The sequence below is a fragment of the Marmota marmota genome, unplaced genomic scaffold (assembly GCF_001458135.2).
Source record: "Marmota marmota marmota unplaced genomic scaffold, marMar, whole genome shotgun sequence".
NCBI classification, from domain to species: domain Eukaryota; kingdom Metazoa; phylum Chordata; class Mammalia; order Rodentia; family Sciuridae; genus Marmota; species Marmota marmota.
The window spans coordinates 12,872,427-12,898,311 of record NW_026000093.1 but is presented as its reverse complement, the minus strand read 5'-3'; the positions used below and the strand labels follow the sequence as shown (position 1 = coordinate 12,898,311).

General features: G+C 31.6%; 1 protein-coding gene across 18 annotated transcripts in view; it reads left to right on the top strand.

Moving 5' to 3' along the window:
* Window positions 1–25,885, top strand: part of Cspp1 (centrosome and spindle pole associated protein 1) — a 115,244-nt gene that overhangs the window by 52,919 nt on the left and 36,440 nt on the right. For 7 of the 18 annotated variants that reach the window (XM_048782968.1, XM_048782967.1, XM_048782955.1 and 4 more), the window contains 8 exons: window positions 656–713; window positions 1,184–1,225; window positions 2,584–2,792; window positions 4,871–4,992; window positions 5,731–5,809; window positions 11,249–11,378; window positions 13,142–13,289; window positions 23,244–23,396. In XM_048782968.1, the coding sequence (XP_048638925.1) occupies window positions 656–713; window positions 1,184–1,225; window positions 2,584–2,792; window positions 4,871–4,992; window positions 5,731–5,809; window positions 11,249–11,378; window positions 13,142–13,289; window positions 23,244–23,396 (941 nt within the window). The remainder of the gene's footprint in view (window positions 1–655; window positions 714–1,183; window positions 1,226–2,583; window positions 2,793–4,870; window positions 4,993–5,730; window positions 5,810–11,248; window positions 11,379–13,141; window positions 13,290–23,243; window positions 23,397–25,885) is intronic. The other 11 variants (XM_048782971.1, XM_048782970.1, XM_015485817.2 and 8 more) reach the window with 4 other exon arrangements.

Here is a 25,885-nt window from a genome sequence, read left to right as displayed (position 1 = left end):
TTATCTTTTACATAGTAAACAGATACAAAAGTATGCGGCCTTTTTTCATTTTGATATGGTAAGCACACCCCCATATGCAATATAAATATAAACATATGATGAACTACAGGTATTTATATTGTATACAAGTCTCAGTGTTTGTTGTCTTGTACAAATATCTGCAAAATAGTAGATATGAAACAGGACATTTGGATACTAGAGAATTTGAGACTTATCATCCTGTAGTACCCTGGAACCTTAAGAGGAAGCTAATATCTGCTATCTGATGCTGGCCATCTTTAATATTGATTTCTTAAAAATTCGTATTAGAAAGTTAGGTTGTAAATTTTATCCTTCTTTTTGGAAACTGAAAATACATATGTGCCCTAAAAATAGTTGTTTAGTTTCATAAAGATTAGTTTTACTTTTGTATTTCATTTGGTGTGAATTATCTTTGAATTGTCTTCAAAACCCACTGGTTTTGAATACTTATTCTGTCAGTTACATGTAAATCCCAGTTTACTTTGCACCAGGTCAGAAAATTTGATTTTTTTGGTATTATTTAAAACTTCATTGTTAAAGTAATTATATTCGAAGACTTTTGTTTCCATAATGGTTATAATTTAGATAGTGTTTATAATAACTTTTTAATATACAAAACTTTAATTTTGTTTAGAGAAAAAGATTTAGAACTCAGAGTTGCAGCTTCTGGAGTACAAGACCCTGAGAAATCGGTAAGGGTTCCTGGCATCTTCTAATATTTCAATTTTTAATTCAAACAAGCCTTTTGAAATCAGTGGTAGGTAGGGATAGAGAATATTGGGGAACTCTAAGATTAGATCAGTTTAAACAGAAATTAATTCAGTTCTTATGAAATATAAATCTTAACTCTTACTTATTTTTTATTTTCCTAAGAAAATTTTTTCTTTTTATTTGTGCATCATTTTTAATTTGTTTTTAATTAGTTCTTTACTTTGTCATATATACTATTCAAAAGGCAAGTTATCTCAGTATAACTTAAAATCATGTGAATATTTTTCTTGGATATGTTTTAGCTACTTGCTTTTCTTATATGAGAGTGATTTCCAAAGAAACTGAAAGCTTTAATTCTAGTCTCTAAGCATTTTAGTAATTGTTATTTAATGTAAAACTAGAGAGATAATAATCCTATTTTTACTTTAATTTTGCAATTCTCATCATTAAGTGGAATGAATTACTCACATCATTGCAGTTAAGTAAGAAGGAGGTAACAATTTATTGCTCTTACCACAATGTACTTTTTTTGTAGTTGAATATATATATATTGTGTGTGTGTGTGTGTGTATATATGTGTGTGTATATATATATGTATGTATACATATATATGTATGTATATGTATATATATGTGTGTGTATATATATATATATGTAGTTTATTGAGGGAAGTGTTTGTTTCATCTTTAAATGATGGTTATTACCTTTAATTTCATTAAAAAGTTAATTCTTTAAAAGGGATACAGCAAATCCTTATAATTATTCTATTTATTATTCAAGTATAGGCAGTTTCTGATTGACTTTCACTAAGTATATATCCTTTAGGTTATTTATCTGTTTTTTAAAAGTTTAATACTAGAACTGGAAATATAGCTCAGTGGTAGAGTATGTGCTTAAGTAATAAGCCCAGTACTCAAACCCCAGCAGATGAAAGTTTAATACTGTAAAAGTATCTCCCACTATGTGCTTCTGACTGTTCACAGAATAAGGTTTGTAGATTAATGTGAGAAGAATACCATGGCAGAGAAAAAGAAGAAAAATTCCAAAGCTAAATATATTTTCTTCCATCAATATATACTTCTGAAGTAGCTTTTACATTCCTTTTATAAACTAGAGCTTTTTAATTTGAGAGATTGGTGTGTTAAATTTTAGATTGTGTGACAGATGTTATTTATCTTTGAATTGAAACTCCTAAAGGGTGTCAAGTTGATTTATGAGAATAAATGTTAGTAACAGTAATTGAAATAGTAATTGAACATTATTTTTGGGTTTATATTTGATGTTCAAATCAAATTATAATAAGTCAAATAATCAAATAATAATAAATGTAGTGCTAGAGTAGGAATTAACAAACTGTGGTCTGTACCCAAATCTTGCTTTTGCTTGCGTTTGTTAATAACGTTTTATTGCAGCACAGCCTCCTTCATTTCTAGGCTGAGTTTGGTAGTTCTGAAGTGACTACATGGCCTGCAAAGCCTAATATCTTTACTGTCTGGCCCTTTATAGAAAGTGTTCGCTGATCTTGTTCTACAGAGTACTTTGCTATTAGATAGAGAAGTAGCATAGAATTATGTTATAATAGAAAGAGTATTTAAAATTGGTATTTGGCTTTCGTTGTTGCCTGAATATTTATTAACATCAAGACCTTATGTGATTTATGTAATTCCCTGGGAGCCTCAGTTACTCATTTGTAAAATAAGAATTCGATCTTTAAATATTTTATAGTTATAAAATTCTGTTATTCTGTGACTGTCTTAAATGACTGTGGGGATAAAGGGTCTTTTGAAGTTCCTTCTGCCTCTAAATTTATGATTCTATGTTAACAAACAGATTTTTCTTTCTTTATTTTAGCCTGATAGGCTAAAGCACTTTAGTATGGCACCAAGACACCCTGAAGAGATGATTCCACCTGAAAGACCCAGAGTAGCTTTCCAGACACCTCTCCCTCCTTTATCTGCCCCGTCTGCCCAACCCATTCCTTCAGTTTACTCCATCCCTTCTCAGAATGAAGATTTGCACAATGGACTCAACAGTACTCTTGGTGAAATGGTGCCTCCCAGGTGCTTGTTTAAAATGTTTTGTGTTTTGAAATTAGGTATGGTATTGTTATATATTATGTTTAGAAGGATATGCTGAAGCAGATGACATTATCCTTCAGAGATTTTGTATCATTAATAGCTTTGCCAAATAATTTCTCTTGAACTTGATTTTTGTTGTTGGTCTAAAACTATTATAAAAACAAAGGAAATCTTTTTTTGTTGTTTAATGATGATTTATATTTGTAGAATGAATTGCTAAGTAAAATTTAGGTTTGGGTCATATTTTTAATACCTTTTATCATAAAGAAAGTATGCATTATCCTCAATTTTATTATTTCCATTTGGCAAACATTGAAGTCTTCTTTCAACTTATGCAGTAAAAGTTTCTAATATGGCTCTTTTGTTTATATGATTTTATTTTAGCTTCTTTTTCCTTCAGTTCTTTCTCTGATTATTCTGAGGCTATGCAACCCAAATGTCTGGAATAAAAGTGTGGAGATTATAAAAACTGTTATTTAGGTATTGGAGTAAAAATTTGATTTCTATAAAAGGCATCATGCTGTACTAGACTATATATATAAAGCAAATTCTATTAACATTGCTGTTTTCTGGTTTATACTTCCTTTTTGTAGGACTCAATCTTATTTTTTGTTTACTACTAATGTTAATGTTAACATGCTTTACATTTGCATAATGTATTTAAATCTGTAGGTTTTTGTTTTAAAACTTTTAAAACATTGATATTTCTGGGCTGTCCTTCCTTCTTTGAGTAGGACTTGGTCTTTTATTTGTCCCTAACAAATCATAGGGCTGTGTTTACTGTATTTATCAAGTGCTTCATTTTCTCTAATGGCTTCTGTACTCAAAAGACAGGGAGGGAATTGAAAGGACAGAGCATTGTGGTTTTAGCATTAGATTAGGGATCATAATGCTTCACTTCATGTCTGGAATTTGGAAAGACTGCATCTTTGTTGAACGTCAAAATTTCATTTGTAAAAGTGGAATAATAGTATTTTTCTTATCTACAGTTACAGAGTTGTGAGGACTAAATATTACATAAGTCATAAAATTTAGGAGTTGGTGATAACAGTTCATTTTCATCATTGTTATTTAGTTTCTTTGTTGAAGTATCTGTTGTGAGGATAGTGAAGGTCGACACATGGAGTGACTAGTAAATATGAGAAATATTTACTACTGAAGAAAATTTAATGCATTCTTAACTCTTCAGAATCATTTTGGAGTACATAATAAAAAGGGAGAATCTGTTAAGATAAACTAAAAACTGAAAATATTTCAGATTGCTCCTTTTCTTTTTCTGTTATCTTATAGGATTTCCCTTTGCCATTTTTAGTATTAGAAAATACTGCATGGGTGGAAATACAGAGCTGTTTTCTAGTTAGTAATAAAATGCTGAAGTTGAGATTTTTCAGAAGTTTTAAGTTTATGGAATACTAAAGATTACATCAAGACTTTTACTTTTTGATATTTAAGTAATTTTTATTTCCCATTTAGGTTCATTTCCTGTGAAAGAACGTTTTATAAGCTAAAAAAAAAATGCCCCTTTCTCCAGATGGAATCATTTGTAATATATAGTTTTGTATCTTGTTTCCCTTTTTTCCTGGACTGTCCTTCCTCTTTTGTGTGTGTAGTTCACTATAACAACATGGAAATTTTCCATGCTTTCTTCCTCTTTTCCCTTGAGGTTTAAATGTTCCTACTTTGAATTCCTATAGCACTTTATGTTTACTTGTTTTATTTCATATCCTATACTTGATTGTAATTGTAATTTTTTTTCAGAATTATTTCTGAGAGACAAAGATTGTATCTCTTTGTTTGATATTGGCACATAATGATTATTGGGTACTAAATGATTGAATATTAGCTTGTTTTTTCTTGTATAAGTGTTGTACTTGAGATTGTGAAATTTTATGCTATTTGATTTGCTTTTTAATCATAATTTTTGACGAATTAGAGCAAGATTGTGGCTTTTTCTAAACTAGTGATTGGGATTCCAGTAATGCTTTTGCAAAAGAATAATATCTTGATTAAATATTTGCAGTAAAATATGAGAAGAATTTTCCATTTTTCGTTTGATATAGGGTTGCACCTCTACCTCCACCTCCCATACTTCCACCTCTAGTTACCAACTATCGAACTCCTTATGATGATGCATACTATTTTTATGGTGCCAGAAACACTTTGGATCCCAATCTTGCTTATTGTAAGTGATCTCTAGGGTAAATATCTTTTTCCAGTGGTTTCATAAGAGGAATTGATTTTTATGCAGGGAAAAATATATAAATGAAAAAAAATCCCACAGCTTTTCTAAATTCAAGTATTATATATTGAATAACTTAATAAAGTAAGCATCTGTATCAGTCCATTTTTGTTATTATAATGAAGAACCCGGAGCAGGCTACTTTATAAAAGATAGAGGTTTATTTTGGCTCATAGTTTTGGAGGCCAAAAATTCAAACAGTATGTACAGGCTCTTGTGAGGTCCCTCTTCTTCTGCCAGGTGCCACTGTGGCAGGAGTATACATGGATCTCTGCCCATGTAGTCTTTCCTTATAAAACCATCAGGTTTAATCATGGGGGCTCCACCCTAATCTAATTTTTAAAAGTCTCACTGTAAAAACACCACAGTCAAATTAAGTTTTCACTTTCTCATTTCTTTTAAGGGATTAAACTCCTGCATGAGGGGACAAATCACATTGAACCAATAGCAATACTCACTTAATAACCTAGTGATATTTGATAGTTATTTCCTTTTCATCTAGATTTAAGAAATAATTATTTTGTGTTTTCTGGTGGTGATCTTTACTAAGTCCTAATCCAGAAGAACATATTGATGCTTTTACTCAGCAAATATTTCATCATGTGCTTTTTCCTTTAGGGATAAAGTGTTATTAAAAGGGTACTCTGAAATAAATGTGTGTTTTTTTTTTTTTCTTTTCAGATGGTTCAGGAATGATAGGAGTACAGCCTGCAGCTTACGTTAGGACTCCTATCACCCAACAACTAGCACAACCTATTATGTAAGTCGTTAGTTAAAAGAATAATTCCTTTTTTCCCCCTACTATTTTTATGGGTTAAAATATAACATAAAATTTTACATCTTAACCATTTTTAAGCAGACCTTTTCCAGGGGTATTTAATACATTCATAATGTTATGCAGCTATCTCCAGAACTCTTTTTAACTTGTCAACTGAAATGACATATCCATTGAACAATAATGGTATAATCCCCATGTCTCCTTCCCTTATAATCTTCTTTCGTCATAAGTCACCATTCTATATAGGTGACTCTATGACCAGTGTGATTCTGCAATCTGTAGAATCAGAAAAATGAGAAATTATACCCCAATGATTAAAAAAAAAATAAGTCACCATTCTATTTTCTATCATTTTTGATAATTGTAAATACCTTATGTGAGTAGAATCATACAGTATTTTTCTTTTTTTGATTTTTTTTCACTTAACATATGTTCTTAATTTTCATCTGTTATGGCACATCAGAATTTCCTTACTTGAAAGCTGAATAATAGGGGCTGGGGCTATAGCTCAGTGGTAGAGTGCTTGCCTCACACATGTGCGCACTGGGTTTGATCCTCAGCACCACATAAAAATAAATAAAGATATTGTGTCCATCTACAACTAAAACATAAATTTTAAAAAAGATGAATAATAGTTCATGTTATATGCCATAAATATTGTTTATTCATCCATTCATAGATATATGGGTTGCTTCCAAATTGTAGCTGTTTCAAAAAGTGCTGATTAGTAGCATGAGTGTACAGATATTTCCTTGAGACCCTATTTTCAGTTCTTTTGTCATATATACAGAAATGAAATTGCTGGATCATGTTCATTCTTTTTTATTTATTTTTTTGGTGTCAGGGATTGAACCCAGGGGTGCTTTTCCACTGAGTCACATCCCCAGCCCTTTTTTATTTTTTACTTTTAGACAAGATCTCACTTAGTTGCTTAGGGCCTTGCTAAATTGCAGAGGCAGGCTTTTAACTTGCTGTCCTCCTGCCTCAGCCTCCGAAGTCGCTGGGATTACAGGCATGTATCACTGTACCTGGCTGTAATTCTTTAAAAAACATTTTTAAGGCGGCTGGAGGCTGTGACTTAGTGGTAGAGTACTTACTTAGCTTGCACAAGGCCCTGAGTCCCCAACCTCCTGAATTTTTTTTTTTTTTTTTAAGGAACGACTGTACTGTTTTCCACATCAGCTATACTATCTTTTGTTCTTACCACCAGGATATAGGGGTTCCAGTTTCTCCACATACTTGTCAACTTGCTATTTTCTGTTTTTTTTTTTTTTTTTTTAAATATTAGTCATCCTAATGTTTGAGGTGGTATTTCATTGTAGTTTTGATTTGCATTTCCCTAATGATTTAGTGATATTGAACATCTTTTCCCTTATTTGGCCATATAAGAGTTTATTTCTGGGCTTTCTGTTCTATTTCCTTGGTATAAATGTCTGTCTGTATCCTTGAACAACATTTTCCAAATTTGCCCTCAATTTATTTGTTTTTGACTCCAAAAGATTTCTTTGTGTAGACAAAATGACAGCTGTAGTTTTGTTTTTATTTATTTTTTAAAATTTATTTTACCCATTCTTCTAGCACTGGCCAGTGTTTACATTTAGTGTAATTCTTGTTAAGGTAGGATTTTTATCTTTCATTTTATTATTTTTTTTCCTATATGTTTTATGTAAATTTTGTTTTTCTATTCCTAAGGGAGGAATTATTATTAATAGCCCCTAATTAAGGGACTTTTTGTTTTAAAAATTTAATAGCATTATATCCCTTGTTTCTTTTAGTATAATTCTATGTTTTTGTGGCTTTGCTCAGATTAAAATTAATATCTTAATTTAGAATAATTGAGTTTGGATTAATCCCAAGTTAATATACAAACTTTTTCTTCAATATAATACCATTCCTTTTCCTCTACTTGGTACTATTATTGTCAGATTACATCTTAGTATATTTAATCTCATCAACATAGTTTGGAAATTTTTGCTTTATCCAGTTGCCTTTTAAATCAAAGAGTTAGAGCATTAGTACATTTGTAATATCTTTTGGTTATATATGTAATTACCTTTACTGTTGCTCTTATTTTGTGTTTCCTTGGTTACTGTCATATGTTCTTTGATTTTACCTGAAGGGCTCTTTTAATATTTAATATTTCTTATGGAACAGGTATGTTGGGAATAATTTAAGTTTTGATTTATTAGTATCTTAGTTTTTCATTTTTGAAAGGTAGTTTTGGTGGATATAGAATTATATTGGTTAACAGACTTTTGTTTTAGCTCTTTGAATTTATCATTCCCCCATCTTCCGTCCATTGTGGTTTTTGATGAACTGTTAATCTCACTGAGAATTCCTTGTATATGATGAGCAGTTGTTTATTTTCTTGCTGTTTTCAAGATTTTCTCTTTGTTTTTATCTTCTAGCAGTTTTTGATATATGTAGTTGTGAATCTCTGAGTTTTTCTTACTTGGAGTTTGATGAGCTTAATGGATGTGTAAATATTTTTCATCAAATTTTTGACCATTATTTTTCAAGTATTCTTTTTATTTTGTGTACGTCTTCAAATATTCTTTATGTCCTTTTCTCTGTTTCTTTACTTTCTGAGACTCCTGTTACACATATATTGGTTCACTTGATGGTGTGTTCTACAAGGTTTCTAAGGCTTTGCTCTTTTTTTTTTTTTTTTTTTTTTTTGTGGTGCTGAGGATTGAACCCAGGGCCTTGTGCATGCAAGGCAAGCACTCTTCCAACTGAGCTATATCCTCAGCCCTCTGCTCATTTTCTTCAGTCTTTTTCTTTGCATTTTAGACTAGAAAAACTCAGTTGACCTGACTTCAAATTCACTGATTATTTCTTCTGCCTGTTCAGATCTGTTGTTGAGTTCCTCTAGAGACTTTTTAAAAATTATCAGTTGTTAAACTTTTTTTTCCTGATTTTTAAAAAATTCTAATTTGTTATATATATGATAGCAGAATGCATTACAATTCATATTACACACATAAAGCATAATTTTTCATATCTCTGGTTGTATACAAAGTATGTTCACACCATTCGTGTGTTCATACATGTACTTAGGGTAATGATGACCGTCACATTCCACTGTCTTTTTTACCCCCATGCTCCCTTCCTTTCCCTCCCACCCCTTTGCTCTATCTGAAATTTTTATCCTTTTAACTCTATCATTTCTATTATGTTTTAAAAAATATTTCAAAAAATTTTTCTCATTGATAAACATTGGTAAACATTGTTCTCATAATTTAATTCTTTAGACATGGTCTCCTTTAATTCTTTTGATGTATTTCTAACAGCTATTTAAAAACTATGTTGAGTAAATCTAAAGTGTAGGATTTTTCAGGCTTTGTATTGACTGTTTTTCCTCCAGCACGTGGCCCATACTTCCTTTTTTTTGGCAAGTTTTGTAATTTGTTTGTTGAAAACCATACATTTAGAAGCTCTTTCCTCCACATGCCTAATTTTTATTACTGTTTGTTGTTTTTTGTTTTCCTGGCTATTTTTTAAGTACCTCTTGTGGCTAGTTAATCACTGAAGCCCCTTTTAGGTTAGCTTAATAGGTAAGCTCATGGTTGGACTGAGATTTCTGTAAAGGTCTTGAACCAATAAGTCTCTCAGCCTGCCAAGGGGTTCTGTGTGTGTGTTGAGACAAGCCTTCAGTATGCAGGCAGTTTATACCTTTGCTTTAGCTTTTACTTCCTGTATGTAGAGAACCTCAGTGCCAGCCAGAGGTGAGAAATTATTCTTGGAGTCTTTCTGAGCACTGACCAGATGCACTGAATGTGGCTTTCTAGTTTCCCAGAAATATGTTGGAGCTTTTAATGACTCTATAAACATACCATTTCCCACATTTTTTACTTTACTTTTATTGGTCAGTTTTTTGCTTCTCCGAATTGTTAACATTGCCTTAGATTATTAAACATTTGCTTTCTGCAAATATATAGGGGCATTAATGAGTATTGAATGAATTAAATATGTAAAGTGTCTAGAACAGTGTCTGACATACTAATTGGTATTAGATATAGTCAATATTATAAAATTAACTACTACAGTAAAAAAAGGAAGCTATGTGATATTATCAATTGGTACAGAATAGGTATTAATAAAATTTAGTGTTCCTAGTTTAATCACTATTAAATACATAACTCATGAAAGTATAAATATGAAAAATCTATATCATTATTTTAATGATGATACATTTAAAACATTTTTGAGATTGTTCTAACACCGCTTTTTTTCATAGCCTAATTGTATGTGGAGCAGATTTATAGAGAAAGGAAGGACATAGATACATGGATGAGAAAAGAAGAGAGAAAAATAGTACTATTTATAAAAGCATATGCAGATAAAATATTAGAATTAATAAGAGTTTTAGTAGAATTACTGTATACAAAATTAATATATAAAAATAGTTGTAGGACATGGCGGTTTCTTAAATAAAAAGTTACTGTATTCTACTCCTGTGCATACAATCAAGATAAGTAAAACATACCTACAAAGACTTGTTTTGAATTTTCATAGCGTTATTTATAAAATCAAAAAGTAGAAACAGTTTGTATGTCCATCAACTTGTGAATATGGATAAAGAAAATATTTTATATCCAGGCAATGAAAATACTATTTAGCAATAGAAAGGATCGAACTACTGATATAACAGAGCAACCTCAAAAATATGATCATTGAAGGAATCCATACATATTGTGTGGTTCCTTTTATATAAAATGTTCAGACAGAGAAAATCTGTAGACAGCAATCAGGCTACTTAGTGATTGGAGGGGGCGAGGGGTGGGGATTGGTTGAGATGGATTTAAGGGATATTTTGTGGATTATGGAAATGTTCTAAAACTAGATTGTGGTGATGATGGTACAACTCTGTAAATTTGCTAAAAATTATTGATCTGTATATATAATTAATACCCCTACCATTTCTTCCTTTCTTTCTGAACCTTAATCTGACTGCATACATCCTTAAACCCATTCTATTTGGAACAGTCTAACTTTTCACATTATATTGTTTTATTTTTGAAATGGATAGAAAGTAATTTTTAATAAGTAAGTATTTTACTAAGTAAACCATTATTTGTTATGGTGTTACTTGAGGGATTTCCTTTGTTTATTTATTTTTATATATTCAGAAAAGTGCCTAAATTCTGTGTAACTTCTTGATGAATTATCCCAAAGTGTTTTCACTTCCAAGTAACAATCACCTAGGTCAAGAAATAGATCAGGTATTTGAAAGTTTCATGGTTTGTCAAAACAGAGACAGGAGGGAAGAGTTTATGAAGAGGTTACTATAGAGAAATGCCCTCTATTTTAAGATGTTTTTATATGCTGATCTGTTTCAAAGGACTGTTGCATTTTCTTCTTGGATTTTCTTATTCTTGAATGATAGGTGAATTCAAATTAATTGTTTATTTGATGCAGCAATACAGTTGGACAGAATGAACTGAAAATTACAAATGATCGAGCAGTAAATTCAGGATTGGTCTTTGAAGATAAACCAAAGCCTTCTAAACAATCACTTCAGTCTTATCAAGAAGCTTTGCAGCAGCAGGTATTTACTTATTCATTTTGTGTCAGACATCTTTTTTTGTTAACACAATAGTCCCTTAGAACTCAGAGTATGGCAAGGCAGGGAAAAAATAGTTATAATTCAATGTAATAAGTTTTGAAGTAGATATATTGAAATGCTGTGGAAAGCATAGAATAGGGAGAGTAATCACCTGGGGTTACTGGGAAGGCTTCACATGGTAATTAATGGTTGAACTGCATTTGTATGGTGAAAAAGTTAGACATTTCTGGCATATAGGAGAATTAAATTGTTTTGGGGGAAGAGTTAGATTGTGCTGGATTGTGAAGGATTAGGTAATAAAGAGCTCTCAGGTTCATCTTGTTATGGACAGTCAAAAGAAGGAAATTTTAATCTGAGAAAAGTGAAAGGATTAGTTGATATAAACAAATCTGACTTTTAGGAAGATAACTTGTGATGTGAACAATTGGCAAAGAGATGTGGCAAAGAAATCCAGTGAGCTATTAAAGTAGTCCAGCCAGGAGGTGATGAGGCCCTGAGCCAGATGGAGAAGCAGAAGGACATCCAAGAGACAGTTCTGAGGTTTCATTGACAGGACTTAGATATAGTGAATGAGAAAGAACAGAGGGCTTGAAGATGATTCTGAGTGTTGAGTGTTATAACTTAGGAGAATAATGAGATTGTAAATCAAGAAAGGGGATGCAAGTAGTAGAATATGTTTAGGGAGAGAAAATAATAGATTTGATTATGGTTTGTAATGCTTGAAGAGAGTTTATTTAAGAGTAACTATCTAATGTATAGAGGTTTTTATTGTTGTTTTTCAATTCTTTTATATCTGGGAGAGCCCTAGGACTCTTCTTAGAGATCTATGAGGATCTCTATATATCTAGCTAAACTAAGGTAATTTTTCTAAAAGTTCTACTTGGGATATCTTAAAATACTTCTATTTAACTTTTACATGGGGAACCTCTGAAAAGATAAAAGATAGTTTTTTTTTAAAGTTATAGTATAAGCACCATTACTTTTTTGTATGTTAGGATTCTACAAATAGAAGACAATTTTGAATGAGCATATTACCACTGACAAACCTATATTTACCAGCTCTAGAAGTCTGGCATGTATGGGATGATTTCTTTACCTCTGCTACAATGAAAGTGTGCCTAGATTTACCATATGGTTATGAGTTTAAAAATGACTTTCCAAAATGTAGATTGTTGTTCATTGCCTATCCATATGTCTCTAGAGAACAATCTTGTATTTATACTTGGTGATTAAAAGAATGTATTTGTTTTGTGTGTTTTATAAATCTGTACTTACTTTGAACCTTCAGTCTCTCTGAATTCTGGGAATAGACTTTTACCTAGAAAGAGTAGGTTTGATGAGGTAGAGATTAGACTTTGTGGCCGCATGCTTCCAATGAAAAGGTATATAGAAAAGGAAAGAAAGGAGATCCTAATGGTCCCATGACACTGGTGAGATTGGGAAAGAAATGATCAGGATAGAAGTAGGGGTGAAAGGGGGGAGTTGGTTAAGTTTCATGTGGGTTTAGTTTCTGGGATGGGAGAGATAGCAGCTATATATTGTAGCCGTTAAGGTATTTTTTAAGTTGGGTGTTGGATATATTTTTTGATTTTAAACTTTACAGTGAGATGTACTGAAAAAAAAAAACACCTACAGTTTTTTTTTTTTTTCTTTCTAAACCAGAAAAATAAAATATCTGGTGTTACTAACCACTTGTATCAGCATACTTGTCAGTACTTATTTTAAATATATCTTATGTTGTCAAGATTCGGGAGCGAGAAGAAAGGAGGAGAAAAGAACGTGAAGAAAAAGAAGAATATGAAGCTAAATTGGAAGCTGAAATGAGAATTTACAATCCTTGGGGGAAAGGTGGAGGTGGTGCTCCTCTCAGAGATGCAAAAGGAAACCTGATAAGTATGCTGTTTCCATGGATTTGTTTTAAAATAAACTAAATTATATTTAACTTTTGAAAGAGTGAAAAATATAGGGATTCAGCATTTAAAGCAAGGTCTCTTTTTTTTTCTTAATGTGATAGAAGCATTTTGATAATGAATATAGCAGAGTTTAGACTTTCTTATTTAGAATCCTATTAATTTATTTTTATTATAAATTGTCCATCCTCTGATAATATAACCCAACTGTATAGAAAAGTTCATGTTAGTTGGTAGGTATTTACCCAAACTAGAACTTGGAATATTTTCTTTTGTAGTAAAAATAATAAAACTTTATGACTTTTTTCCTTAAGACTAGTAAGACATCTTAAAAATAAGTACTTGGGGATTGTGGGAAGGGAGCTTATATTTAATTCATATATGGAGTATATCTGCTCAATGTAAGAGTTCCTTTGAAAAAATACTTGATCTCAGAAACTTTCTGGTAGGTTACAGAATTATGGTGTTATTTTCAGTTATATATTCTGAAAAGTTTCCATCTAGTAATGGAACAGTTTGAAAAAGTCATTTCACAACGTGGTATATATATATTAAACATAGTTTCTAACTAGCTTGTAATTAAACAGATTTAAAATGGAGTAAGATAATGGGCTTTTGAAAATTGATTAGAAATAAGAAATAAAGGATGTTAGAAAAATACCTATTAAGATGTTAAAAATGTAGATTTCATGTTCTTCATATGTTATAGGGATAGGTAAGTGATAAAATGAGAAGATTGCTAGATATTTAGTTATTAGCATCCTTATATATTATAGCTTTTATTCTTTGTTAATTTTTTTTAAAAGGTACAGTTGAGGCGCAGTTAATAAGGTAACTCTTTTCCCCAAAAGATTTATTTCTTTGCTATCTTCATTTCATGAATGCTTTCCTCACAATTGTGGAAGACGGAACTCTGTATTACTTTAAAATTTTTTTTTAGTTGAGCTTTATTTATTTACTTATATGTGGTGCTAAGAATCAAACCCAGTGCCTCATACTTGCTAGGCAAGCACTCTCTCATCTAAGCCACAACCCCAGCCCTCTATATTACTTTAAAAATTTCTTTTATATATGATATGATTTTAGGTGATGCATAGCTGAATGTTTTTTTTTTAAATTGTAATAGTTAAATGTTTATTTGGATATATTGTTAGAAAAATACTGCTTTTGTACTTATGGATAGTGTTATAATGTTTCCTTTTAAAGTAGAGGTATTACTTAAAGGTGTTAATCAAGGCAGTTAATGAAAAGTACTGTAACAATCCTGAATTCTCAGAGGCTTATGGCAGTATAAGTTTACTTTTCAGTTATGTCATATTCTGATGCTGTTTAGTGGTTCTTCTCCAAGAGATGTCTCCGGGACCTGGACATTTTCCATTATGTCAGCACTCTGTTTTACCTTCTAGCTGCACAGACTGGGAACATGGGTGAGCTCAAGTTGAGAAATTTTTACTTTTTGTATGTTGGAGATTGAACCCAGGGGTGCTTTACCACTGAGCTACATCAGCTACATCCCTAGTCCTTTTTGTTGTTTTTGTTTTGAGACAGGTTATTGCTAAGTTGCTCAGGGTCTTACTAAGTTGCTGAGGCTAGTCTGAACTTGTGATCCTTCTGCTTTAGCCTCCTGAGTTGCTGGAGTAATTATAGGGATGGGCCACTGTGTCTGGCAAGTTGAGGATTTTGTTGAGCCCTGACTTGGAAGTGAAGGGATGTTACTTTTGGCTTCATTCTGTTGTTCAAAACTAGTTATAGGTGGATTCTAACATAACTGCTTAGTACCTGGGAAGTCTAGTTTCTTTATGCCCAAGAGGAGGGCAAGGGGTTGATAATTACATAGGTAGTCTTTGCTATTGGAAGTCTAAATTGTGAATTGATGGAAATTTACTAGTTGCCACAGGAGAAGTGTTTTAATGACTGAAACACTGGAAATAGGTTAATTTCTTAGAACTTTTCAGACTGACTCTAAAATTATTTCCAGTTCAGATAATACAATTATGGTGTTCTATATGCATTTAATTGGTAGAAATATGTAGGATAAATGTGGGTTATTGAATTATAAAATATTGTTTTAGAATTGCCTGACCTAATGGGAATAGGTAAAACTCTTTTGAGATTTTCATTTTTGGTAGTAATGTTTAGTTTGCTTATTGAATACTGCAGTTTTGCCATGAAATAGAATAGGTATACTCTTTTATCAAATACATTGGAAATAAATTAAAAAAAAATTTTTAGTTGTTCTTTTTAGTTAAACATGACAGTAGAATTCATTTGTAAAATTTATACAAACATGGAATATATCTTATTATGATTGCAGTCTTGTGGGTGTACACAATGGTGAGAGTCACTGTGGTGTATATATATATATATATATATATATATATATATACACACACACACACACACACAACACACACACACACACACACAAAGGAAAGTTATGTCAGATTCTTTCCACTATCTTTCCCATTGGCATGCCCCCTCCCTTCCCTTCATTCCCCTTTGTCTAATCTACCGAACTTCTGTTCTTCCCTCCATCCCCCTTGTTGTGGTTAGCATCCACATATCAGAGAGAACATTTGACCTTTGGTTTTCTGGGGTTGGCTACTTCACTTAGCACAATAGTCTCCAGATCCATCCATTTAATGGCAGATGTCATAAATTCATTCTGCTTCATGGCTGAGTAATATTCCATTGTGTATATATACACCACAATTTCTTTACCCCTTTATTTGTTGATGAGCATCTAGGTTGGTTACAGTAGCTTAGCTATTGTGAATGTGCTGCTATAAACATTGATGTGGCTTTGTCACTGTAGTGTGCTGATTTTAAATCTTTTGGGTTATGCCGAGTAGTGGGATAACTGTGTCAAATGGTGGTTCCATTCCAAGTTTTCTGAGGAATCTCCATACTGTTTTCTAGAATAGTTGCACCAATTTGCAGTCCCACCAGCAATGTATGAGCATTCCCTTTTTTCCACATCCTTGCCAACATTTGGTTTTATTTGTATTCTTGATAATTGCTATTCTCACTGGAGTGAGATGGAGTCTCAGTGTAGTTTTAATTTGCATTTCTTTAATTGCTAGAGTTGTTGAACATTTTTTCATATATTTATTGAACTATAGCCATAGAAATATGAATATATTTCTTCTTTTGAGAAGGGTCTGTTCAGTTCCTTTGCCCATTTATTGACTGGGTTATTTTTGTTGTTGTTTAAGATTTTTGAGATCTTTATATATTCTGGAAATTAATGCCTTCTCTGAGGTGCAGGTGGCAAAGATTTTTTACCATTCTGTGGGGCTGTCTCTTCACACTCTTGATGTTTCCTTTGCTGTGAAGAAGCTTTTTAGTTTGACTTTATGACGTTTGCCAGTGAATGGATGTGTCTTGAGAATATCCTGCTAAGTGAAATAAGCCAGTCCCCCCAAACCAAAGATCAAATGTTTTTGCTGATATGTGGAAGGTAAACCTACAATAAAGGAAAGGAGGGGAAGAAGAGAAGTTCAGTAGATTAGACAGGGGAATGAAAGGAAGGGAGGAGGTATAAGAATAGGAAAGACAGTAAAATAAATCTAACACAATTTTCCTAAGTATACATATGAAATCACCTAAGTGAACCCCACCATCATGTCTACCCACAAGAATGGGGACATAATTAGAATAAGATAATAACCTATGCTTGTATAATTTTATCTACTGTCATGTGTAAGTAAGAAGAATTAGAAAAAAATCCAATTCTTCTGGCACCCAGTTTACCATAATTTATTTCTGGGCTCAGTTCTGTTTTAAAATTGAAAAGTATGATTCCTCCAATTTTGTTCTTTTTTTTTTTTCAAGATTGGACAATTCAACTTCTTTGCATATTTTACTATTAGTTGCTCAAGTTCATTCAAACGTGGTTGGATTTTCTTGGGATTGTACTATCCTAAAGATAATTTAGGACAAAAGCATCTTAATATCGAATCTTTTGAGCCATGAATGTAGAATATCTATGCATTTATTACTTCTAGTTAATTTCTTTCAGCAATATTTCAGGGGATTTTTAATATTAGATCTTATACACATACATTAGTTTTATTGTGTAGTATTTCATGTGTTTTCATGCTATTTTAAGTGATACATTAAAAATTTCAGTGTCCATTTGTGTGTTACTTGTATATAGAAATATGGTTCATTTTCACATATTGTTTTTGTATTCTGTCTCTGCTAAATTCACTTTTGCGGCTTTTTAAGATTTTTTTTGCTGTTTGTTTATAGAGATAATTATGTCAACTTGTAAGCAAGGATAATTTTTGTTTTTTGCTTCTTTTGCTTGTGTTTTGTACTAGTTTGGAATTACAAACCATATTTTGAAACCATGAATAGACATCTCTTTCTTGTCCCCATAACTGTAGGTGGCAAGCATTCAGTTTTTCACTGTTTAAGTACCTGAAAGCTTTTATAAATTTTTTTTTTCTAAATCACATCGTGTCGTTTTATTCCTAGTTTTCTCAAAGTTTTCTTTGTGAATGTATATTGAGTTTTCTCAGCAATAAATGAATGGATATTTATTCATTTATAGATATTTATCCATCCATCTTGCTATGTTACTCAGGCTTGTCTCATGACTAGCTACTTAATGTGATTTTTACATTGTGATATTCAACTAATTTTGCTTTCCATGGAAAAAACCCTGTTTGGTAATGGTATATTGTCTTTTTAACATTTTGTAGAATTTTATTTGCTAATATTTTGTTAGGGATTTTTGCCTCCAGGTTCATAAAAAATATTCATTTGTTTTTATTCCCACTGAATAATGTTGTCTGGTTTCATAATACGAGTTGACAAGTATTTTCTCTTCTGTTGATAGAAGATGCAGTGAAGCTGTCTGAGGATGGGAATTACCTGTTTGGGACAATTTTAAACTATAAATTCAGTTTCTTTCATAGATAAAAAGATTCTCATGTTGTGTGAGCTTTCAAGATTTGAGTAATTCAGTAAGCATCCATTTCATCTAAGTTTTCAAATTTATTGGAATAAAGTTTTTTTATAACTTTTCTGTTTTTTTAAAAATGTCTATAGATTCTATGGTGATGACTCCTCATTCATTCCTCATATTTTTAATTTGTATATTCTCTCTCCTTTTTTTTTTCTTAGTCTGGCCAAAGGAGTATAAATTTTATTGATCTTTTCATAGAACCAGCTTCAGTTTTTACCGATTTTCTTTAATATTCTTTTCCGTTTCATTGTTTTTTGTTCTTTATTGTTTTCTTCCTTTATTTCACTTTATGCTGACTTTTATTTTTCTGATTTCTTTATGTGGGAGCATAGATTATGATTTGAGACCTTATATATTTTCTATGCATTTCTGTATGCTACAAATTTTTCCTCATTTCTTTACCCATGCTTCACAAATTTTGGTATATTGCATTCTTATTTTCACTCAGTTTAATTTTCTGACTTTCTTTGTGATTTTTCTATGACCAATCAGTTATTTGGAAGAGAAGTTTAGAAAAATTCCAAAGAGGTTACCACCCCATTTGTAGTCTTTTCTCTATTTTTGTTTAGAGAATATACTTTTTGTGATATCACTGATTTTAAATTTGTGAGATTTATTTCATGGACCACCAGTTATATTTAACTCTTAGAGATTGTGATCTTTATTTTTTTTAAATATATGCTTATATACATATACAATTTATAATTTATTATAATATATATGTTTACACTTTAAATTAGGTTAATTTCAAACTATGTATTTATTACTAGTAGTTGTCAGAGGTAGAAATTTTGCTTGCCTCTCTGAATTAACTGATTACAAAGGTGTTTGAATGCCAGCCATGAATTACTGAAATTTTGGGGCTTATAAGTAATATTATAGCCATTTTCTTTAAATGTTTTGGTTCTTACTTCCACCACAGTATAAAGAGCAGCATCTAACTTGTAGAGTTAATTTTAATTTTGAAATGTTCATTTAGAGCCACAAATATAAAGATTATAAAACAAGTAATGAAAAAATTAAGTACAATTTATATGTAATTTACCTGTAAGATCATACAGTTTAGCACTAAATTGTTCAAGGGGTAAAATTGTTTTCCCACACATGAATCTATGACTTTTTGTTTGTTTGTTTGCTATTCTGTTTGTTTAGAAATATTCTAATGCTGACAATCTTATTTTAAATGATTTTTATTTAAGACCAATGTTCGCAGCTGGCAAATTACACTCTTGACCACAGTACTTTTTTTTCTTTCTTTCACTTTTTTGTTGATTTCAAACCTTTTATTTTACTACTTCACAAAAATGGATGAGGAGTGGCCAATAGATGGACAAATTATTATTTTTTTTAAGTAAAAATCAGTATGAATTTATCTTGATTGCTAAATCTGATTTTTAAATCTTAAATAATAATTACATATTCTATGAAATTCTTTTTTATGTAAAATACATTGAATAGTACTCTAATTGAGAGGTCCATGTATAATGAACAGTAAATTATGTTATTGATTTTGAAGTTTATTAGTGTTTGTTTACTTATGGAATATTTATCTTTTAATGTATACTTTATATAGGTGACTATCAAAATGAGATTGTAGTCCCTAGGCATTCACTAGGTTATCAGCAGAGTTCTGGGTGTCATACTGGAAGGAGTGAATTTGCTCTACTGCAGTCTGATAATAGAAAAAAAATAGAAGAATATTGTGAGCAATTTTATTTATAATGAACTTCTCATTTACATAGGCCATTACTTATGCTGTTCTAGTGAATTGGAGTTATTTTCAAGTTATTTTGTTTTATTTCCAAACATCTCAAGGACTACAGCTAGTAGCATATGACGTTGACTTTCCCATCATCTTTCTCTTTTTATTCTCCCATATTCCAATAGATCTCGGGATTTGGTGATGATTTCACCAACCTACCCCTTTCCAGTCCTTGGCACTTTGGAGTTTTGTTGCAATCATCTTTTCTCTGTGATTTGGCCCAGTCCCATCTCTCTTACATTTATAGGTTTTCCACTTATTTTTCCCTTCTATCTCTGAACATGCTTAGTTATGCTTAGTTAACTTGTATTATTACATACAGATATTCTGCTCATTATGCTACTTTTTTATCATATAAAATATATTCAAAGACTGTTGTTGTCATTTAACACTTTCTTTTTGTTAAAACTATAATGGTTTGTAGTTTCAACCACTTTCTGATGCTACGTTTTCAAAAATAATTGTTCTTATTTCAATTTAATGGTTTTTACTTAGACCATGTCTCTTTGAACTGACAGTTCCTTCAAGTCCTCTGCATTCTCTAAGATGCTATTTTTTGGTTCAGTTAAGATTTGTTGGATATGTATCATGAACCTATTTAGACTCTTCTCAGCTGTGAGCATGATCTCTTCTGAAGATTATTCTCTGACCTCATGATCCATTATCTGTTCTTTCCCCTCTCATGCCTTCTATTTCCTCCCATGTTACTCCTTGGGTCTTCTACAGATTTGAAGCCTTCCCTGCCCCTGATCACTTTTAAAAGTTCAGTTCCAGCCTGTCTTTGCATATCTGTACCTTTTATATTTGGGGGATTATTTGTACCTAGCATGCAAAACAAACTTAACTTTTCAAGTCAAGCTCATTTTTACTGCCATGTCCTGTTAAAGGTGTCATAATACAGTATTCAAACTAAAAGACACGAATGAGATCTTTTTGACTCCCTGTATCTAGTCAGTTAATAAGTCTAATGTATGAGTTCTGCTTCTTCAGTGTTTCTTGGATTTTCTTCATAGAATTTATTTGTACTACTTCCATAATTGAGATTTATTATGTTTACTTGGGTTCTTTCCATTTCCTCATTATTTCATCATCCTCTATTGTTTTTCATATCCAAGCTATAACATGTATCAAAAATAGGACCAATTATTTTTATTCCATTCTCAGAAATCATTGAGGACTCTGGAGTTTTATTGCCTAAGTTTACATTCTTGTGCCATTTACTTGGCTTTGTGAATCTTTGAACAAATGGATTTAGTTCAGTTTTCCCATATATAATACTAGGGTAAAAATAACAGTCCCATATCATATGAATTATTGTTTAGTATATAAAAATGGTGAATATTTAATGTTACTTGCCATTATTACTAATACTGCTTCAACAACTACCAAAACTGTTTCTCCATTACCATCTTAGAATAAAATTGAGAACCCATCTGTGTGCCTTTTAGGACATTCCAGAATAGGCATCTAATCTACAGTTTCCTAGCTTATTTCTCATTTCTCTATTACATGTATGTTGTACTCTAGGCAAGTTCACTACTTTAATGTTTCTGTAAGGCTCCTCATAATTTACCCTCTTGGAGCATTTTATCACATTATTGTAATTCTTTATTATTCTTTCTCAGTCACTTTTACCTTTAAAGCTTCTAGCCATTGTTATTCTTTTTTTTAATATTTATTTTTTAGTTAGACACACCGTCTTTATTTATTTATTTTTATGTGGTGCTGAGGATCGAACTCAGGGCCTCGCAAGTGCTAGGCGAGCACTCTACTGCTGAGCCACAACCCCAGCCCCATGTCATTTTTTTCTAGTCATCTTTACCTTTAAAGCTCCTATCCATTTTTTAACTTCAAGCTACCCTAAATATTATGATATGAACTTCCCTGATTCTAAGCTCCCATTCTTTTTTTTTTGTAACATTCACATCTTACTTGCCACATTCTGTTATTCTATGATTCATGTTCAAAATGCATCATTGAACATAATGTGCTTCCTCATAAATACTTATATATTTAGGTTTGAGTTCATTTTTATTGCTGCAATTCTATTGCAGTTATTTGGGGAGAGAAGAACTACATTTTGTTTTGTTTAACTTTTGAGATCTATAAACATTCAGGTATGTTGTGTTTCTAAGATTGAGGGGTTGTTTGACTCAGTTCTTGGTGCCCAGTTCTAGACTTTGTTGTGTGTATTAGATATCTATTACTGTACGTAAAACCACCCCAAAACTTAGTGTTTTAAAATAATAAACATTTACTCTCCTATAGTTTTGTGGATCTATAATTTGTGAGTGGTCCATAATTTGACCCATTTTCCACATGGCTCAGTGGGCATGATTAGTTCCTTGCCATATGAGCCTCTTCATAGGGCTTTTTGAGTGTCATTCGGCAGTTGGCTTTTTTTTGGAGCAAGTGATCCATAGATCAATCAAGGTGGAAACCATGTCTTTTATGGCATGGTTTAGAAGTCACATACCGTAATTTCTTCATTATCTAGTGATAACAAGTGACTTACACTGGGCATGATGGTGCACACTTGTAATCCTAGTGAATTAGAAAGCTGAGGCAGGAGAATCACAAGTTTGAGGCCAGCCTTAGCAACTTAATGAGATCCTGTCTCACAATTTAAAAAAAGGTCAGGAATGTGGCTTTACCAGTGGTAAAGTGTGTCTGGGTTCAACTCCCAATACCCCTATCCCCTTTCCCCCTACAAAATAAGTGAGTTACTAACTCTTTATGACACTGCAGGGGAAGATAATTGAGCTCCACCTTTTGAGGGAAGACTGTCAAAAAATTTGAGGATATAAAACTCCATTCCACCTGAGTATTTGTTTTCATTTTATTAGAAGAGCTGATGGATTGGGGTAAATTAATTTTACCATGAAGTGTTTTGAATTGTTACTACATTTATTCTATATTGAATTCTATGTTATGAAATAATAGTGTTGGAGGCTTGTATGGAATGTCAAAAGATTTATGTATCCTTAATTTTTCTACTAATTTCGAGTTTATTTTACAGGGTTATCCTTTGAAAATGTTAAAGTTTTGATGATTTTTGTTTCTATTTTCAGAGCAACAACTTATCATTGGATCACTCCCAGCTTTGTCTTATTGCTGTTTTTCTCTGATTCCCTATTTTAAGAAAATGTATTAAGCTACCAGTAAATTATTGAAATAAATGGTTTATTTTTCCCTCTCAGCTGATTTGAATAGGATGCACAGACAAAATATAGATGCCTACCATAACCCAGACGCAAGGACATATGAAGATAAAAGGGCTGTTGTATCTCTAGACCAAAATTTAGCCACTTCAAATGCTGAGAACATAGAAGATTCTGGAAATAAAAACTCAGGTTTTTAATCACATTCTATTTTTTTTTTTTTTTTTACATTTCTAAAGTTGTTCAGTAACATTTCTCTTCTATTCTTTGACACAATTCTCATTGTGATTTTGAAAATTTGGTTCATATGAGTCAGGATATTATTTACAATACTTTTCTAAGAAGTTTTGAAAAAAGTTGAACAGGGAAAGGTTGGTTCTTAATACTATGTTTTTTTTGTCTATTTTACCTATTGTTAACATTTTAAATTTACTAATTGGGGGACAGTTTTTAAAATCAAACACTTTTTACACCTACAATTTGCTTCTTTTTTAAAAAAACTAATTATTTTTACATGAGCTCATTATTATTATTATTTGCATTACAATTCTTAATATACCTTTATACCACAATTTATCATATCTCTGTATACAAGATATGTTGACAGCAAATTGACATCTTCATACATATATTTTGTACAATGATGAAGGTTTCTTTCTACCATCCATGCAATTCCCCTTCTCCCTCCCTTTCCCTCCCACCCCTCTTCCCTATCTAGAGGCAATCATCTTCCCATGCTCTTCCTCCCTACCCCATTTTGAGTCACCCCTCTTATATCAGAGAAGACATTCGGCATTTGTTTTTTTGGGATTGGCTAACTTCACTTAGCATAATCTGCTCTAATGCCATCCATTTCCCTGCAAATGCCATGATCTTATTATTTTTTAGTGCTGAGTAATTGTGTATAAATGCCACATTTTTTTTTTTTATCCATTCATCCATTGAAGGGCATCTAGGTTGGCTCCACAGTTTATAACTATTGTGAATTTGCTTCTTATACCCGTTATTACATTAGTGAGAAAGCATCAGGTATGTTATGATAAATTGTACAAGTAAATTTTTTTTGCTTGTTTTAGTGATGACTTACCCTCCCTTGTAAAATCACAGTACACAAAGAAAAGAATTAAAAGTTTAATATCTGATCACAGACTTCTTTCTTAGCCAAATATATTTGCTTTATTGTGAAATAATTAAAATTTTCTATAAGTTGAAATTATTCAATACCTTTTTTATGACTTGCCAGAAAAAGTTGTCATCATCTTTCTCTATCAAGTATATATGAAAGTATATAATATATTTAAGAATCAAAAGAAATATAAAGAATATCCCACCTTGCAATATATTTTGATATTTATAAAAGTAACCATTTATTCACTCCCAAATTCTGCTTTTGTACTTTCAGAGAACTTTTGATTATAGACTAGAAAAGAACTTTACATTAGGATGTTCTCCTAATAAAATTTTTACAACCTTTTAGAACACCTTAGGAGATGGGTTGTTTGCTTTTTGTGGATAGCTTGTGTCATTATCTGATCTCTAATTATGAGAATATACTTTCTAACTTTGATCCACAACAGATTTTTGACCTTTGAGCCCAATTTTGATTTTTGGAGTACTAAAATTGGAATCTCTAATTTTATGAAATCATTAAATTTGTTCTCTTACTCTGTAGTAATTTAATGTGTAGTGTACTAGGAACATCAAAACACTTTTTCATAGTATTGCTGCTAAGAAAATTTTGGCTTCTTATTATTAAGTCTTTTTCTCCTCTTCATTTACTGCTTCTTTCAGTAGTCTGTATTAAGATTTCAGTGCTACAGATCTCTTCTTTATCCTTTTCTTCCATACTTTGTGTTGTTTGTAGATCTATCTCAGCCTAGAACTTATTCTTTATTAGTAATTACATTTTCAGGAGTCTAGCTCTGCTCCCCCAGGAAAATCACTTGGAAAATCAATAGTTTCCATGATTCTTTCCCAAGAGCATAAGACTGATGATTGAATACACACAGCAAGATTTGTTGTCTATGGCCTTTCTTTCCTACCACCAGGTTTTTATGCTGGTAGTGTTGCTAGGGATGCTTTATTTAAAAAAAAAAATCATTTATAAAAATCATAAATGTTTAAAATTTCCTTTTTTGCGAATTGAAAATTCCCTAAGTTCAATTTTGTTTTCCTAAGAATTAGCCTCAAATAAATAAACCTGTTACATACAAGAAGCTATCCAAACCACCTAATTTGTCCTTTGCCATATAAATCTGTATGTGTGCACACATACACATTCACACATGTGTGCTTACATACACATACATATGTGCCATTTAGTATTTTTTAAAAGGCCTTAGAAAACTTCAAATATATCTGAAAATTGAATGTTTTAATGTATGTTTAAGGTTCATTATCCTGGTATGTTTTGTCTTCATTAGGCCTGTTTTTTTAGGCCCTTTATAAAGTTCTATTTTTCTTTTTTAAAAAAATTTTTCTTATTGATTCTGGATTTTTTAAGTTTATGGTTATTACATGGGCTGATGTTTATAAAATCCAATACTAATTTGGCTTACAATTACATGCCTAGATGCATTCTATTTTCTTTACTTTTTTTTGGTGGTGCTGGGGATTGAACTCAGGGTCTCACACATTCTAGGTAAGCACTATACCACTGAGCCACATCCCCAGTCCCTCTG